This window comes from Musa acuminata, chromosome BXJ2-7 (genome assembly GCF_036884655.1).
Source record: "Musa acuminata AAA Group cultivar baxijiao chromosome BXJ2-7, Cavendish_Baxijiao_AAA, whole genome shotgun sequence".
Taxonomy (NCBI): Eukaryota; Viridiplantae; Streptophyta; class Magnoliopsida; order Zingiberales; family Musaceae; genus Musa; species Musa acuminata.
This window is the reverse complement of record NC_088344.1, coordinates 27,952,349-27,970,925: the sequence shown is the minus strand read 5'-3', so window position 1 is coordinate 27,970,925 and position 18,577 is coordinate 27,952,349. Positions and strand designations below refer to the sequence as shown.

The following is an 18,577-nucleotide window of genomic DNA, read 5'->3' as shown; positions in this document are numbered from 1 at the left end:
TCCAAGACGAGACAACAAGTCTGATTTTCCCGATGTGGGACTATGGGACTTGCCAAACTAACAAATCTCCACCTTGGCATGTCTCAACAAAACTTGCTCCACCTTCTTCATAACAGCCTCAACGGGCAATCACCAACAATGAATACCAACTAAGTCCAAGCACTGCTTGAACTTGTAAACCGGAAGAGGCTTCGTAAACATATCAGCTGGATTGTCCTTCGTATGAATTTTCTGAACAAGGACTTTTCCCTCAGCAATGGTATCCCGTTTGCATCCAACAATTTTCTTACCCAAAGGCGGCTTCACTAGATCCCAAGTTCTATTCCGATGGAGAGACTCAATTTCTTCATTCATTGCAATCAACCACTTAGCGGAATTATCACAAGAAACTGCATTTGAGTAGGAAGTAGGCTCACCAACTTCACTTGTCTCTTCTGCAACAGACAAAGCATATGCAACCAAATTTGCATATCTTTGTGGTGGTCGAATTTCTCTCTATGGTCTATCCTTGACTATGAAATATTGCTCTTCCTCTGGATTATCTGCGTTAGTAGACTCAGGACCACCTACTGGCATTCTTTGAGTAGAAGAGTTCGACTTAAAAGAATCTGAACTACCAATCTCAAGCTCCACCTGCTTCTGCGCACTATCATTTGTACAACTAGTAGAATCCTCTTTGGAAGATAACATAGATAATTCATCAAAAGTAACATCTCTACTAATTATAAATTTTGGGGATTTGGGATCAGAACACCATAATCTGTATCCTTTCACCCCAGAAGCATACCCAAGGAAAATGTATTTTTTAGCTCGAGGCTCTAATTTTCCTTCATTTATATGCATGTATGCTGGACACCCAAAAATTTTTAAATCAGAATAATCAGCAGGAGTACCTGACCAAACTTCCTCTAGAGTTTTAAAGTTAAGTGCTGCAGACGGAGCGCGGTTGACAACGTAACAGGCCATATTAATTGCCTCTGCCCAAAAGTCCTTTGTCAACCCTGCATTTGAGATCATATACCTTACTCTCTCCAAAAGTGTTCTGTTCATACGTTCGGCCACACCATTTTGCTGAGGCGTCATCCTAACAGTGCGATGCCGAACGATTCCTTCATTTTTGCAGAATTCTTCAAAATCACCTTCACAAAATTTCATGCCATTATTTGTTCGAAGCCGCTTAATCTGTTTACCTGTTTGCTTCTCAATCAAAGTCTTTCATTGTTTAAATGTTAGAAAAATATCATTTTTATGCTTCAGAAAATAAACCCAAACTTTTCTGGAATAATCATCAATGAAAGTCAACATATACCTAGCACCACCCTTAGACTGAACATGAGCTGGACCCCAAAGGTCTGAATGAATATAGTCAAGAGTACCTTTTGTTTTGTGAACTGCAGGAGAATTGAAGTTGACTCTTTTCTGCTTTCCAAAAATGCAGTGTTCACAAAAGTTTAGTGGCCTAGTACTCTGTCCGTAAAGTAGGCCCCTTTTGCTCAATATGCTCAAACCTTTTTCGTCATATGACCCAAACGCATATGTCATAATTTGGTGATGTCAGAATCAAACAATGATAATGACGAAACTACAACCGAACCTATGACAATAGTTCCCTGCAGAATATACAAGCTACCAGACCTACAAGCTTTCATAACAATAAGGACACTTCTAGAAACTTTCATAACTCCACCTTCAGTTGTGTATTTACACCCAAGGGCCTCTAGGGTGCCTAAAGAGATGAGATTCTTTTTTAAATCAGGAACATGTCTAACATTAGTGAGCGTCCTCATAATACCATCATGCATTTTAATTCGGACTGTACCTCTACCAACAACATCACGTGCGGCATTATTGCCCATCAAAACAATTCCACCATTATAAGATTCATATGTGGAAAACAAATCCCTATTGGGACACATGTGATAAGAACAACCTGAATCTAAAATCTATTCATTTTTAGACCTCGTCCTATCATCAATAGCAGAAAAAATATTTCCAACAATCTCATCAATTGTTACACTAACTTCAGCGGATTCAGTAGTTTTTTCAACAAAATTTTTCTTTTGCTTTAATTTATTTTTTAATTTAAAGCAATCAGATTTAATGTGTCCCATTTTATGACAATATCTGCATTCCAAATTTCTATGTCTGGATTTAGATCTAGATTTAGATCTACTACTGTCAAATTCTCTTTTATCCATTCTCCCCCTAACAACCAGACCCTCAGCCTGATTCTCTCTACTTTCCCTAGTGATATTCCTGTCTATCAGCTCCTTAGATTTCAATGCAGATTTAATTTCTTGATACAAAACTGTTTCTTTTCCATAAATCAAAGTATCACGGAAATGCTTAAAAGATTGGGGAAGAGAACACAAGAGTAACAAAGCCTTATCCTCATCATCAATTTTTGCATCTATATTCTCCAAATCCATAACCAAAGAATCAAACTTATCAAGATGCGAGAGTATATATGTACCTTCAATCATCCGAAGCATATACAGACTTTGTTTCAAGTAGAGACGATTCTCCACTGTCCTCTTCATGTACAAGGCTTTAAGCTTGTCCCACATGCTCTTAGCCGTAGTCTCCGTAGCTACCTCCCGTAAAACCTCGTCAGAGAGATTTAGAATGATGCTTGATCGGGCCTTCTTATCCATACCCGCAAGCTCTTCTTTTGACATATCATCTGGAATGCTCTCGGCTCCCTATAGTACCAAATCAACTCCGTCTTGAACTAGAATGGCCTCCATCTTGAGTTGCCACAAGCCGAAGTTGACATTTTTGTCGAATTTCTCGACAACAATCTTTGTTATTGTCATCGTTGCCAAAAGATCCCAGAACCAGGCTTTGATACCAGTTTGTTAGAGCTAGTCCCAGGAAATTTACCATAAGGTAATTTTGGCAACCCAACAAGACAATAAAACGGAAAGAATAAAAGCGAGACAAGAACACCAGATATACGTGGTTCAATCAATTGACTTTGACCTACATCCACGGACGAAAGAGGAGCAAATTACTACTGCAAAAGAGGGACAATTACAAATGCCTTAGGAAGATGTTCCTAGGCCATAAAACACCCGAAAATACTAAACAAGAAAAATCAAACTATAAGTCCAAACTATTTAAATGAGTATGGACTTAAACAAAGCAAACACTTAGGTTTTTCTTGTGGTGCATTTGACTTCAAAGCCCAGGCCCTTATTTATAGTTCCAAGACGAGACAACAAGTCTGATTTTCCCGATGTGGAACTATGGGACTTGCCAAACTAACAGTGACATGTCAGATAATAAGTACTATTTGGCTTCTTAATTCTATATATTCAAATCATATGACATCATATTTCTATCTATTGAGGTTGGGAAAGAGGAACAACTCGAGCGGCTACTGTGGAACAAAACATCAACGGGAAGGAGTCATCTGATCTAAGGAAAGATGTCAACGGGAAAAGAGGAATGATTCCTATGGCTAATGTAGAACAGAACATATCATATGATTGTGTGTCACAGACTTAGTTGGTTTTGCCTAAGTCGTGCGATACCCTTGTGTGTCCGTCCATGAAGGTCAGCCTCCTATGGTCCCTTAGGACCTACAAAAGATAGAACGGGTTAGAGAAAACGTCTCACTCGGGATCCACAAGCAAACATTTCAGGAAACATTTCATAAACAATGCAAATTACAAACAAACTTTACAAGCTTTGAACGATTACACAACAAAGGGTCAAAATGGTCCACTATAGACTGAGTTCTCTTACAAGTGTGTACATGACACAACCTTTATTTACAAGCCTAAAATGACCACCAAACCCAACTAAAATAGGGTTGTTAAGCCTTTGATCGTCCCTCTACATGCTGTGCAAAGCATGAACAAATCAAGAGACACGGATATACATAAGCATTACATCAAACATCCTGTTTAGAATTTTGTCTGTGACATTCTCCCCCACTTATTCCTTTGACATCCTCGTCGAAGCCTTTGTCGACACTATAATTCCTCACCTTTGCTGAGTCTTCAATCTTCTACTCCAGCTACAATGCACCTCTTGGTTCCTAGTTGCTCTCTGCTGCTGTTGTTGAGTAGTCAAACTTTTGATCCACCATGCTGCTTCAACTCGGTGGGGTTAATTGAGTTGTGTTGATCCTTGTTGGTTCCTATGGATCCTCCAATGAAAGAAAAAAACCATCCTTACTATGTGCTAGTTTCTCAAATTTCTCATACTGCATGAACTATGTAGATGCTTGTTGGAGCTTTAACGAGCATCGCCTCACAAACTTATAAAGTTTTAAGTCATTCCTTCACAAAATTTGCCTATCAACTCTTCTTTCATTTAGTTATCACTTCCAAGTAGATTCGCATCACTTCCACTTTCGATTGGCATTCTGTTGGAAAATGAAGTGGATAATCTACTCTCAGTAGCACTGATCACCATTAGTGATGATTTGATAACTATTGTCTTCCATTATCTTCGAAGGGTCTTTGAATCTGTGCAGAGCTTCTCTACTGGATAGATAAGATAATTGTGGTACTCGGTTTCACCCATTCTCTTAAGAGTTGAGAAGGCAATGGTTATTTGACTTCGCCCGCCTCCTCAAGGGTTGTACTCCATGCATTGAGCTGGTTACTGACCTTCGCCTGCTCTTTACTTGAACTTTCGAAGCACTCGAAGTGTTTGCACTCCTTGCATTGAGTTGGCTATTGTAATTCACCTTCTCAATGCCATCGAACTTCTGAAATGTATAAAGTTTTCACCCTAACTTGGAGTAAGTCTCTAATAGTTTTGGCCGCCTCTGGGATTGTATCATCTTCTCCATCAACCTTGCCACCTACTCCACTGAGTAGCAAAGGTATAGCACCGCGTACTGCCTACTTCGTTCCTTGGTTATGCACTCTTGCACGACCCGAAGTCCTTCACTTTCGGCTATCTTGATGAGAAGCTCGTTGACACCGGTCTTACGAAGTTCCTTAGCCTCTACCCTTCAGTCTTGTCTTGGTATTTGGATTTTGCCTCTACATGCTCCACCTCCATGACCCCTTTCACAATAAAGCGCACTCCCTTTATGAGAGCAAGGGATCAATGACTTTCATGGAAGTTCCGCCTCTACGATACCATGGCACTGCCATGCCCATGGCCCTACTATCCATTGCCTCACATCTACATCTCTTTTCTTCACAATCAGTAGATATATATCTGTGGCACTTCTTTGAGTCCACATTTATTCTAACTGATGCTTGATTTTGGGTAGCTAAGTCCCTCTGGACTCATCATCGCTTCCTCGCCCCTTTCGACCCCTTGTTTTAACACCTTTGTGTTCTCCAAGCAATTCTCCTTGGTCGATGGAAAGACAGACTACAACTCTCATGCATAGCCTCTGCCATCATGTTGTAGGGTTCGCACCGATTCTGCTCTCCTTAGCTTCCTTGGTAGCAACGTTTGCTTACTCGACCTTATCCTTTGACTTGCCGGGCTCCCTTAAGCGAATATGGGCTCTAGAGCAGTCCTACTCTCCAACTGCTTCGATCATACTTCTGCATGATCAAGTCCCTCCCATAGGACTCACTGGTACTTGTATTCGAACTTTTTCCTCAGTGGAACATAGCCCCTATATGCTGATAACCAAGGTTTTCATCCAATGCAAAACTCGATGCACGCACGGAAGACTCACTTCTATGGTACCATAGCCTTCACTCCTTGAATCCATAGCCCTTCTTGCCATTGTGTTATTTACTAAAGTGGAGCTCCCAATAGCTCCCAATCATACCTCTGTATGATATAATCTCTCATGGGACTATATTCGTGTGTATTGCATTGCCACGAACTGTTCCACCACGATCCGCTGCACCATGTCACCACCTAGTGACATCTCCATTGCATTATGACCCTTATGGGATGAACTCGAGTTGTGATTCCTCCATATGTTGTTAGGATCAAGAGTACTAAGAGGGGGGGGGGGGGTGAATTAGTGAAGCGAAAAACTTTCAACGATTTAAAATGACGTTCGTACGATAAAAACGATTTCGATAAGAAAGCTGATTCAAAAATTGCTTTAACTTAGATTAAGCGAAGTGCAGTTAAAGTAAAGCTATGGAGGCAGTTTGCAGTTAAGATAGAGAACATAAAGTAAATGCAAATCGAGATTTAGAGTGGTTCGGTCAATCTTAACCTACATCCACTTTTGGCTTCCTCCTCCGATAAGGTCACCGATGTCCACTAGAGGCCTTCCTTCAATAGGCGAACGCCAACCACCCTTTTACAGTTTCACTCCTTTTGACGAGCTTAGGAGACTAACCCTTACAGAATTTTCTCTCCTATCTTGAAAGATCAAAACTTGGAAGAAAAGATGGAGGAAAACTTCTAGTCTTTACAACACTTTTAAGCTCTAAAAATCACATAGTAAGATTAGATTTTCGGTGCCCTTTCATACAGGAAAGGGTGGGGTTTATATAGGCCCCAAACTAGTTTGAATTTGAAGCTCAAAAATGTCATCTCCCGGATTTCCGGGGTCTTGGCGGTACTACCTCCAGATTGGGTAGTACAACCGCCTGACAGAGCTCGGAGACCGAGCTCTGGCGGTGCCACCGCCTGATTGAGGCGATTCCACCACCCAGTCTTGCTTAGAGACTGAGCCCAGGCGGTGCCACCACCTGACTGGGTGGTTGAACCGCCAAGCTTTCCTAGGAGACTGAGCTCCTGGGCGGTGCCACCACTGACCCAGGCGATGTCACCACCGACCCAGACGATGCCACCACCGACCCAGGCGGTGCCACCGCTAGCTAGGAAATCTAGGTCCGAATGGGCTGATCCATTCGGCCCAATTTAGGTCTGTCAAGGGCCCAATTACCCCCAAATTAAGTTAATGGGATCACCTCCTATTCCTAACTTAATCTACATGCCAACTATGATATTTCTTAAGACATTTACTGCAACTTGTTTCGGTGCGTCAATCGCTTCTTTCGGCGAGCTTCTGGCGAACATCCGATGAACCTTCCGTGATGCTCCGGTGGACTTCCGGCAAACTCCTGGACTTGCGATGGTCCACTTGGCGAGTTCCGATGAGCTTCTTTAGCAAGCTCTTGGACTTCTCGGATTTATTCTCGCAGAACCTCCGACGACCGTCCGGACTTCCGTCGAACTCTCGAACCCCCAACGTGATCATGGTCTTGACTCCGGCATAACTCTTGCTGCATGTCTTACTTCCATCGTAGTTAATCCTGCACACTTATCTCAATATATGGATTAGATAACAAATGACAATTGACTTCATCATCAAAATCCGAGATTCAACATATGTCGCCTCTGCCAATACATCGCAGGGTCTCTTCCACCTTCGATTTTGTTCACTCCTTTGACAATTGACCTTTATCCACTCGCTCTTGGGTCACACCTAGATGAAGCACCACTCTAGGACAGTCCATCGCCTAGTAGCTTCCGAAGTCTACCGACTTCGTTGAAAATGGTGCACCATTGTCTGGATCCTAGGCCTTTGCCCCTACCAGCACAATCTCCACTACAAATCGCTTCCTTCATGGTAACTTGAATGACACTGTGGCATATTCTTCAAGAGTACCTGCATCCGCGTCCTCTTACCCCGTGTCAAGGCCTTCTGAACTCAACTTCGCCTCCACAAGTTGAGTCACCTTAGTTCATCTATCAAATGCTTCTTCGAGATAAGGTGCATATACCCAGAAGCTCCCTTAGTCTTTGGCACTATGCAAGATAAGTCTGCTCCATCAGAATAAAGGACCCATAGAACAACATAATCCTGCTCTTGCCTCTACAAGAGTTTATGTCCTTGAACTCTGTCCAAGGAAAGCTTTGTGCCTCCGCTCCTTGTTTTATCTTCTATGCTGGCTCCCTTCATGTGGCTTAGGTACTTCGCTAAGTTACACCCAAGTTGCTCCGCTCCTCATTTTGCATTGAGTTGATGGTGGCCCTCGTGCCTACCATTTCACGGGTCAGCCCTCCATTGAGTCTGATCTCTATATCGACTCCAAGTGTGCCTTTATTTGTGTTGCTTTAGGTCGCTCCCCCACTTAATCTCGCAATGCATCCACCAATGTCTTCTCAAGTGAGATTATGCGATGACTCCTCGTTGCTCGCTTAGTCTATTGAGCTTCGTGGAGTTGTTGTTTTTGAGGTACTCCTCCTTAACATGTATGGTCTATTGCATATGATTCTCCTTCTAAAGAGCCAGGACTTATCCCTCCTGGATATCTATCCCGTTGGAGCAACATCTCTCTTTGTTTCCTTCCCTCTGAAAGTTTCAAAGACCACCATCCCCTTGGACTACTCCGATTTGCTAAACAAACTATGCATTGTTCTGCCGCCTACAAACGCACTTGCTAGATTGTGACTCCACGTCAATACAGTCCCTGCTACACCACTCAAGGCCTAGCAATATGCTGAACTCACTGCACACTTCAGCCTCTTACGGATGTATCCTTCTCATGTCGAAGAGAAAGTTTCAATGCTCAATGGCACCGAGTTTCGATTGCTTTGGGATGGTCACAAACATTCCATCGTTCGCATACAAAACCCTTGCATGAGTACCGAATTCTTCGAGTTAGCAATTCCCCTCACCTCTGTGAGTTTTGCACAACTCTTTCGGTCGCTGAGCAACCCATTTCACCTTGCATAGTCTCATCCTTTACTAAGTGCCTCGCTTGCCTTGAGCACCATCAAGTATAGTTGTCAACGTCGAGCCGTAGCTCGAACTCAACCATCCCAACCTTTATGCGTTGCGCATTCTTCCAAGCTTGCTTGTTCTCATGGTTCCTCTTACGCGAAGGGTTGGCCATTCCTCTGAATGCCAATCTTAGATGTCCGCTCCTCCGAACGACTCCTTTTCCCTACATCTCTATGCCTGTTTTCCCCCAAACGATTGTGCGTGTGCTGACTGCCCTCAACGCAGCCCGGCTAGGTCCCCCACATTTGCATGCCAAGTGTTTCTTTAAGTGCTTATCCCGCTCTGATACCATATGTTATGGAGTTAGCTAGTTTTGCCTAAGTCATGCGGCACCCTTGTGTGTGCGTCCGCAAAGGTCAGCCTCCCCAAAACCTTCCATGGTCCCTTAAGACCTACAAAAGAGAGAACGGGTTAGAGAAAGCGTCTCACTCGGGATCCATAAACAAACATTTTAGGAAACACTTCATAGATAATGTAAATTATAAATAGACTTTACAAGCTCTGAACGGTTATACAACTAAGGGTCAAAATGGTCCACTACAGACCGAGTTCTCTCACAAGTGTTCACATGATACAACATTTATTTATAAGCCTAAAATAGCCACCAAACCCAACTAAAATGGGGATGTTAAGCCTTCGACCGTCCCTTTATATGCTGTGCAAAGCATGAACAAACCAAGAGACACGGACATACATAAGCATTACATCAAACATCCTGTTTAGAATTTTGTCCATGACATTGTGGGCGACCAATACGGGATCAATAATCGGGGAACAAAACAATAATCACGTCCGACCAAAGGTAGCAGTGACGACCACGATCGAACAAAACAAAGTCAACGATCAATGATGTCCTGTCGCGGCCTTAGCTGGAATTGCCTAAGGCGTGAGGCACCCTTGCGGCAAAGACGCGAACTTAGCTTGCGTTGCCTAAGTCGCGAGGCACCCTTGCGGCAAAGACGTGAACTTAGCTTGTGTTGCCTAAGTCATGCTTCGCCCTTGCGATTTGCGTCCGCAAAGATCAGCCCACTTGCAACCTCTCGCAGGTCCCGAATGACCTATAAAAAGAGAAAGTTAATTAGTTCGAAGAACAAGCAACGGACAAGTCCCGACATCTCGCGAAAAGAGGAAGCTTTATAAGCAATTCAGTGAGCACCTTGCGTGCACAAGAGAAAAGTGGGAGAGGGGGAAAACAAGGACTTTAAAAGGTTGAACAAACAATTGTAAGTCCATAAACAGTTGCTCACCGAGTGCCGGGCGCGTCAACAAGTTCCCGTTAAGGTAACGTGCGAACTTATGAAAGATTATTCAATGCCTGATACTATACCAAAGCTCCATCTAGCCTTGTGCCACCTAGGTGGTGCCAAGGGGCTGAGATGGCTGATATTTTGTGAGCGGAGGTTGACTATAGAAAATAGCCTGTGGTACATGAAAACGGAGCTGTTTTGGGTTATTTTGGGGCTGTTTTGCTCGGTTCGGTGAGCGATCGCTTTATAGTGCTGCAACTTGTTCAAACTTATATTTTTACAAGCAAAATGATTCAAAACCAAGACAAAATATGTTGCCAAGCAGCTATACATGTAGATGAGAGTGACGAACGGTTCGTTGAACGGAGTTGTTACGGGTGTGCGACGACTGTTCGTGACATTCTCCCCCACTTAAACTATCGACGCCCTTATCGACGCTTGTTGATAGTTGTTGATAATTGTTTCTTCATGTCATAGGGCATCTTCGGGCTCTCAACTAGCTTCAGTTCGGGGAAGCTTTCGCCACTTCACCAAGTACTCGGTCTGCTCAGCTCCATTAGGTAGCTTTATCTTGCGATCCGCTAAAATAGTTTCAACTCACTTCTCGTAGGAGACTCTGGTGGGGGGTAGCCGAGTTGGAACACTTCGGGAAGCATCTTACCGAGTGGTAGGCTTTTGGTTACTAGCATGAAGAATGTTGTAAATTTTGAACTACGCCGGCAGATGCAACTTGTAGGAGACGTTGCCTACCTTGTTGATAATTGGAAAGGGCCCTTCATACTTGCGCACCAATCCTTTATGGACTTTGTTCCTAAAGAATTGGAGCAATGCTAGTTGGAGCTTTACTAACACCAAATCGTCGACCTTGAACTCTTGCGGTCGTCTTCCTAAGTCTGCCCACTTCTTCATCCTTTTTGCCGCCTTCTCCAAGTAAGCCCATGCAATATCTGCATTTCAGTGCCACTCCTTGGCGAAGTGATAGGTTGACGAACTACTCCCAGTATACCCAATTTCCATGGTGTGAGGAGTTGACGGTTGTTGTCCTGTAATGAACTTGAAGGGGCTCTTGTTGGACGCAGAGCTTTACTGCAAGTTGTAGGAGAATTGGGCAATGTCCAACAACTTCACCCAATCTCGTTGGTTGGCACTCACGTAGTACCGAAGATATTGCTCTAGGAGCGAGTTTATCCTTTCGGTTTGGCCATCCGTCTAGCGGTGGAGGCTTGTGGAGAAGTATAACTTGGATCCCAACAATTTGAATAGCTCGGTCCAGAATCGTCCCAGGAACCGAGCATCTCGATCACTGATGATATTGTGCAGGACTCCCCAATACTTCACCACATCCTTTATCATCAGCTTGGCCGCCTCCTCTGCTGAATAGTGTAGGGGAGCAGCAATGAAAGTTGCATACTTTGAAAATCGATTGACTACCACGAGTATCGATCCGAGTCTCCCTACTAGTGGCAAGCTTGAAATGAAGTCCAAGGAAATGCTCTCCCACGGCCTTTCTGGTGCGGGCAACGGCTCCAAAAGTCCCACCGGTTTTCGCTGCTCCGCCTTGTCTTATTGGTAAGTGAGGCACGTTCGAACATATTCCTCCACATCAGTCCCCATCTTCGGCCAGTAGAAGGCCCTCTCCACGAGAGCTAACATTTGGTGAATACCTGGGTGTCCAACTCAAAGGGAATCGTGACACTCTCTTAAGAGTTCACGCCTCAAATTGTCCACTCGAGAAACATAAACCTTATTCCCTTTTGTGTACACGAGTCCCTCCTGGACCCAAAATCATCATGTCTTGCCTTCTTTGATGAGCTGTATCAGGATAACTGCTTAGAGGTCACTATACAGTCCATCCCTGATCCTGGAAAGGAAGTTGGAGTGCAACTGACTTGCTTGGCCTCTGCCCTCTAATTGTACGGCATTCACGTGTACCACTTTCCGACTCAATGCATCGGTCACGACATTTGCCTTTCCAGGCCTGTACTCCATTGCTATATCAAATTCAGCCAGGAAGTCCTACCATCGTGCTTGCTTTGGGGAAAGTTTCTTCTGCGTTTGGAAATAGCTTAGAGCGATGTTGTTTGTCCTTAGCACAAATCGCGATCCAAGAAGGTAGTGTCGCCAAACTCATACACAATGGATCACCACTGTCATCTCTTTCTCGTGCACTGAATACCGCCGCTCAATCTCGTTGAGCTTGCGACTCTCGTAGGCCACCGGATGACCCTCCTGCATGAGTACTCCCCCAATAGTGAAGTCTGAAACATTTGTATGAACTTCAAAAGGCTCTCCATAGTCCGACAATTTGAGCACCGGTTCTTCCAGAACAGTAGCCTTCAGATCTTGGAATGCTATTTCATATTTGTCAGACCACTTCCAAGGCTGCTCCTTATTTAACAACTTCGTCAGTGGAGTTGCACGCTTTGAATACCCCGTTATGAAGCATCGATAGTAGTTGACGAAACCAAGGAAGCATCTCAACTCTGGCACCTTCTTTGGAGTTCGTCATTCCGCAACCGCTTACACTTTTGATTTGTCCATCCAAATAGAACCATCACCGATTCGATGCCCCAAGAATAAGATCTCCGTTTGGGCAAAATAACATTTCTCCCTTTTCACGAACAAAGTGTTCTCCTTGAGAACCTTGAAAATTGTCCGAATGTGCTTGACCTGCTCCTCGAGTATTTGACTGTAGACGACGATATTATCCAAGTAGATGACCATGAACTTATCCAAATACTCCTTGAACAGTTGATTTATGAAAGTGTAGAACGTGGCCGGAGAGTTGGTTAAGCTGAAAGGCATCACCAAGAACTCAAACGCTCTGTACCTAGTCACACAGGTAGTTTTCGCTTCATCGCCTTCAACAATGCGCACCTACCAATACCCCGACCTAAGGTCGAGTTTTGAGAAATACTTGGATTTGCCCAACTGGTCGAACAAGTCCGTGATGAGCGGGATAGGATACTTGTTCTTCACTGTCACTTTATTTAAGGCTCGGTAATCGATGCATAGTCAGAGGCTCCCATCTTGTTTCTTCTAGAAGAGAATTGGAGCTCCGAATTGTGCTTTAGAGCTATGGATAAGACCACCACTTAGTAGTTCACCTAATTGCTTCCTGAGTTCTGCCAACTCTGGTGGGGGCATGCGGTAGGGTGGTATCACTGGAGGCTTCACTCCTGGCTCTAGCTTGATGTTGTGATCTACGCCTCTACATGGTGGAAGAGTCTTTGGCAACTCGGGTGACATAACGTCAATGAACTCTTTCAGGACGTTCGCCACTGCAGCAGGTTCTTGAATGGCCTTCTCATCGAGTGGCTCTAGCTTCATAGCAGCCATGAATATTAATTCACTTTTTCGCACCCCTTTCTTCAGTTGCAATGCTGATATATGTTGGGGTTCCTTGGTTCCTCTCCGAGAGACGGGAACCATGTGGGGTCGTCACCTCCCATCATACACAAAGAGTTTAGGAACGACATTGGCACCAACTTCGCCGTGTGCATGAACTCCATTCCAAGAATCACTTAGAAGTCGTCCAATGAAACTGCCATCATGTTGGTGTTCTCGCTCCATGTTCTGATCTTAATGAAAACCCCTTTGCCAACCCGGAGATTCTCCTGGCCTCCGAATTCACCGCCTTCATTCGACTTGGGCTCTTCTCCAAGATCAACCCAAGTCGCTTTGTTTCTCGATCGGCAATGAAGTTGTGGGTAGCACCCATATCCACTATTGCACGGATTGTTTGGCTATTTAGCTTGATGTCTACGTATATCAGCTCACCACTTCCTGCTTTTTGTAGCTTGGTCTTTGTGTTCTCCCCTACTTGACCCCGCATATCATTCAACAAATGCATCGCTCCCATCCGGGGTCCTTGCGACTCCTCATCGTCGCTGCTGGCTTCATAACTACTCGAACTAAGAGCAACAACCTTGCCCTTGTCCGATTTGGGGGGGGATGAATGGAGGCTATTAAAGCATTGAGTGCCTGTTTTTGTGGGAACTCACTCACCATGTGCGACCCTCCGTACAAGAAGCATCCGTCAGGTTTCGGAGCCTTGCCTTTCGCGCATGGTCCTTTGTGGGAACCCTTCTTCTTTTGTTCGCCCTCGAGCTCCATCCCTCAAGAATATTTTGGAGGGCGATTGCTTGAAGATTATTTCCTTCTTCTCGGGTCTTTAGAGGAAATGAAGTCGGTGAGCCTTTCTGTAGCAATAATTGCCCCGATCAAATCGGAGACATTCCTTCGATGTAGTTCTTATTGCGCCCATGGCTTCAAACTATCAAGGAAGGTAAACAACTTATCCTTCTCGGACATGTGTTGGATGTCCAGCATTAGCGTAGAAAATTGCTTCATGTAGTCTCAGATGGAAGTATTTTGGCGTAGTTGTCTCAACTTCCTTCTTGCAACAAACTCGGTGTTCTCCAATAGGAACTGAGTTCTCAACTCCCACTTCAATTCCTCCCATGTCTCAACTCGACACCGACCTTGTTGGATCTCCTCCCAACGGGTTCTCCACCAAAGTTTTGTATCTCCATTCAGATACATGGTTGCTATGGAAACTTTGGTTTCTTCAGAATCAGGCCTCGTAGCTCGAAATTATTGTTCCATGTCGAATAGAAAATTCTCGAGTTCTTTGGCATATCTGGCCCCTCCATAACCATGAGGCTCGGGTGCCCTCAAGTTTTGTGGTAGCGCAATGTGGGTGTTGCTTCCTCCCGCATTTAGCACTCTTGTGAGCATGGTCACCCTCGAAGTGAGTTTCGCCACAACTTCTTGCAAGTGTTGTACAGAGTCTTTGGTGTCATCTGACAATCGATCGACTAGGGCCTCAACCTTGTTGATCTTGGACTCTACTTCTTATTGCGAGCTCTCTACTCCAACAAGCCTTTGTTGGCCATGGTAGAGTTCCTCCAAGCTCACTTCAAGAATATATAAGTGGGTTTCCGCCATTGTGAGTCTCTCCTTGTGACTCTTTTTCTCGGTTGGCACTCCAGATTGCGCCTCCTCCGCTCGCAGAGAGTAACTAACTTCTCGCTCATCATGTTCGCTATCACGATCCTCTTGAGCGGCTCCAACAGCATGAGAGCGAGTGTGCACATGCAGCCCACCTGCAGTTGCTTGGGGTAAGGGTTCGGCTTGCCCCGTCTTGCTTGATTTGCCACGATGCTTTGCCATGGTGAAGTTGCGAAGTTCCTTCGCTGCTCGCTTGAAGTGCTTGCCCGCTCTGATACCACAATGTCACGGCCTTAGCTGGAATTGCCTAAGGCGTAAGGCACCCTTGCGGTAAAGACGCGAACTTAGCTTGCGTTGCCTAAGTTGCGAAGCACCCTTGCGGCAAAGACGTGAACTTAGCTCGCATTGCCTAAGTCACGCTTCACCTTTGCAATTTGCGTCTGCAAAGATCAGCCCACTTGCAACCTCTCGCAGGTCTTGAAGGACCTGTAAAAAGAGAAAGTTGATTAGTTCGAAGAACGAGCGACGGACAAGTCCCGACGTCTCGCGAAAAGTGAAAGCTTTACAAGCAATTCAGTGAGCACCTTGCGTGCATAAGAGAAAAGAGGGAGAGGGGGAAAATAAGAACTTTAGAAGGTTGAACGAACAGCTGCAAGTCCACAAACAACTGCTCACTGGGTGCCGGGCGCGACAACAAGTTTCCATCAAGGTAACGTGCGAACTTGCGAAAGATTGTTCAACGCCCGACACTATACCAAAGCCCATCCAGCCTTGTGCCACCTGGGTGGTTCCAAGGGGCTGAGATGGCTGACGTTTTGTGAGCGAAGGCGGACTGCAAAAAACAGCCTGTGGCACACGAAAACGGAGCTGTTTTGGGTTGTTTGGGGCTATTTTGCTCGGTTCGGTGAGCGGTCACTTTGTAACACTGCAATTTGTTCGAACTTACATTTTTACAAGCAAAATGACTCAAAACCAAGACAAAACATGCTACCAAGCAGTTGTACATGTAGATGAGAGTGACGAACGATTCGTTGAACGGAGTTGTTGCGGGTGCGCGACGAGCGTTCGTGACAATCCGTGGAGATCCGAACAGTATTCACCGACTAAAGGAAAGGTGGCAGCCAAACAAAACAGAGTCGCTGATCGACTCTGGGCATTCATCAGGGGACACTAGCAGGCACGTTTGTGGCTACAGGAGAGGTTGTTAGAACGAAAGAGAGGGGTTGTAGTGGCAGCGACAGCAAGGGTAACAACAGTGGGGAGTCACGGTGGAGATCCGATAAAGAGGGAGTGGAGATTGCTGGACGGAGATCCGTGACTAAAGATAAAAGAACAAAGTCATGACGACGAGATAGATCTCGTTAAACAAATCTATCGGATCGGAGGACAAGGAGGAGGCAACGGCAAAAAGATACAATGAAAGAGTTGAAAGAAAAGGGACGAAAATTCACACATATTATTGATGTCATTGGAACCTGTTTATTTGGTCAAAATAGAATCTAATCAATATTTGATTCAGTATCTAATTATGGGATATGAAAATTTTAATCAAATCCTCTATATGATAACTTAGTTTAATTTCCACTATAACTTGGTTAATTTTTACTATACTAACTTAAATTTTACTAAGATGATTAGTATTTTTTTATGAAATTTTATAATAATTAAATATAAAAATTAAAGATTTTTTTGGAATAGATTCTATCATCGATCACTATCTTGATCAACTTCTACTAAATTGATTTTCACAAAATCACTAGAACTCCTAAAATAATTTTTAAATATTTTTTTTGATGATTCTATAATAACTAATTATCAAATTTTAAGATTTGTTAAATCTGTGTAACATCGTTTAATCTAGAATGTAACTTGAGTACCTTTCACTTCCATTGAACTAACTCAAAATTCGATAGGATTACTAGAATATGATTCTAAGATGATTAATATTATTCTTTATTTTTTATAAATTTTATGATAATTAATTATTTTTTCAATAATATCTATGATCGAGTAAAAGTCTACTAATATTTTTATCAAAGTAAGAAAAGACCCAAGTAAAAAAATGAATAGGGAAAATACTATCCGATAAAAAACCAATAATAAAAATTTTTCCAATAAAATAGCCAAGAGGATTTTTTTAATTTGATATTTTCAAAATTTCTCAAAATTTTATAGGACTACTATGGTATATGAGATGATTTTATGTATATTTTTTATTTATCGATGAGAAAGGTTCAACTTTTGTATGATTTTAAATATAACTTCCAAAAAATTTTAAATATAACTTTCAATATATATATATATATATATATATATATCCAGCACTCACGAAGCAATCATGCCGAGATAGATGCAGATCCATTATGAACAGACAGGGATACGGATCATACAACAATTCTCACACACTATATTTTAACGGAAGCTCCGAGACTGTACATAGACAAACACCACCAGCATCCGATCGGACTCAGTAGGAGTCAGTCATTCCACGAGGCCCAGTTGGAGGCGCTTCCCACCCGGGGCATGGTGTTGACCTTGGAGAAGGTGTCCACCCTGAAGCTGGCGCCACACATCACCCCCTCGCTGTCCACCCTCGGCATCGTCCTCATCTTCCTCGTTGGGTGCTCGAAGCTCCTCAACCCTCCCTCGCTGTGGAACATGCACCCTGAACCAACCAGTTCACATGCCGATCTCAAGTTAGATATTATATACGCCTATAACAACAGCCATAGAGATTGTCTCCATACCAGTAGGGAACGGAGCGTAAGATTTGCCGCAGCTTTCCTTCATGGTTTCTACATCATCACAGATCACAATCGACCCATCCGCAGCGATGCCCCAGTACAGTGGCACGCGATCGTCCGAGCTCTGGCCAATCGAGAATGAGGACCAAGTTAAGTGCGTGTAGCCACGTTAAATAGGTCGAGCACATTGTGCGAATGCACGTACGTACCAGAGCGGCGAAGACGGCACCGGTCTTGTTGTCGTAGACGACGAACGCGAAGCTGCCGGCGATCTCTTTGAGGACCTGGTCGGCGGGGTACGGACCGCGGTCGCGCAGAGTACGGTAGGCCTGGATCACCAGCAGCGCCTCGTTGGTCGATTTGCTGCACAACCCGTACTGCCTGATGAGAGAGCTCAGATTGTTCAGGCTCCCCACGAACATGCAGTATACCTCATCAAAGCTACAGAACAACCTGCAGCACAACACAGTTATGCCACGTACACACACTTGTGATGCTAATGTTATGTAGGCATATGAAGAAACGGACCTCTGGTGGTGGAGGGAGGGATGGGGAGCGTCAAGGCCGAGACAGGCGAGGGCAGCGCCGCAGCTGAAGGTGGCGCATAAGGAGTGGGCGTGGTGGGCGGAGTGGAAGTCCCGGAGGATCTCATCAGGGTTCTTGGGTTGGCGCCGGCGGTAGCCGGGCTTGGAAGGGCCGCCGTAGGTGGACTCAGGACAGTTGAGCTCCTGAGGGGGGTGGGCAAAGGTCTTGTGGAAGATGGCCAACATCTTCACTTTCTCGGTCTCTCTTCTTCCTCTTTGCTTCTCTTAACTCTAAACCTAACAATACCAAGAATCGAATAAAGGTACGCAAGTTAAAAAGTGAGGATTGCTTCGATAGCAGCACAGGAAAAAGGATTGGAATGGAGCTGTGGATGGGAAGGTTGTGGTATTTTATACGAGTTGGGGAAG

General features: G+C 44.3%; 1 protein-coding gene across 1 annotated transcript; it reads right to left on the bottom strand.

The window, feature by feature from the left end:
* Positions 1–17,219: 17,219 nt before the first annotated feature.
* LOC103973220 (stem-specific protein TSJT1-like) lies at positions 17,220–18,577 on the bottom strand. Its single transcript, XM_065115371.1, has 4 exons — positions 18,153–18,577; positions 17,834–18,077; positions 17,628–17,748; positions 17,220–17,545 (listed from the first exon to the last, which is right to left on the bottom strand). Exons 1-4 carry the CDS (start codon positions 18,392–18,394, stop codon positions 17,358–17,360), a joined length of 795 nt encoding a protein of 264 aa, XP_064971443.1. The 5' UTR covers positions 18,395–18,577; the 3' UTR covers positions 17,220–17,357.

Excerpts from the sequence above, each read along its gene's own strand:
- LOC103973220 (XM_065115371.1), bottom strand. The coding sequence starts at position 18,394 with ATGTTGGCCATCTTCCACAAGACCTTTGCCCACCCCCCTCAGGAGCTC. Across the intron at positions 17,749-17,833 it reads GTGCCGTCTTCGCCGCTCTG|AGCTCGGACGATCGCGTGCC; the intron begins GTACGTACGTGC and ends TCGATTGGCCAG. Across the intron at positions 17,546-17,627 it reads TTACGCTCCGTTCCCTACTG|GGTGCATGTTCCACAGCGAG; the intron begins GTATGGAGACAA and ends TGGTTGGTTCAG.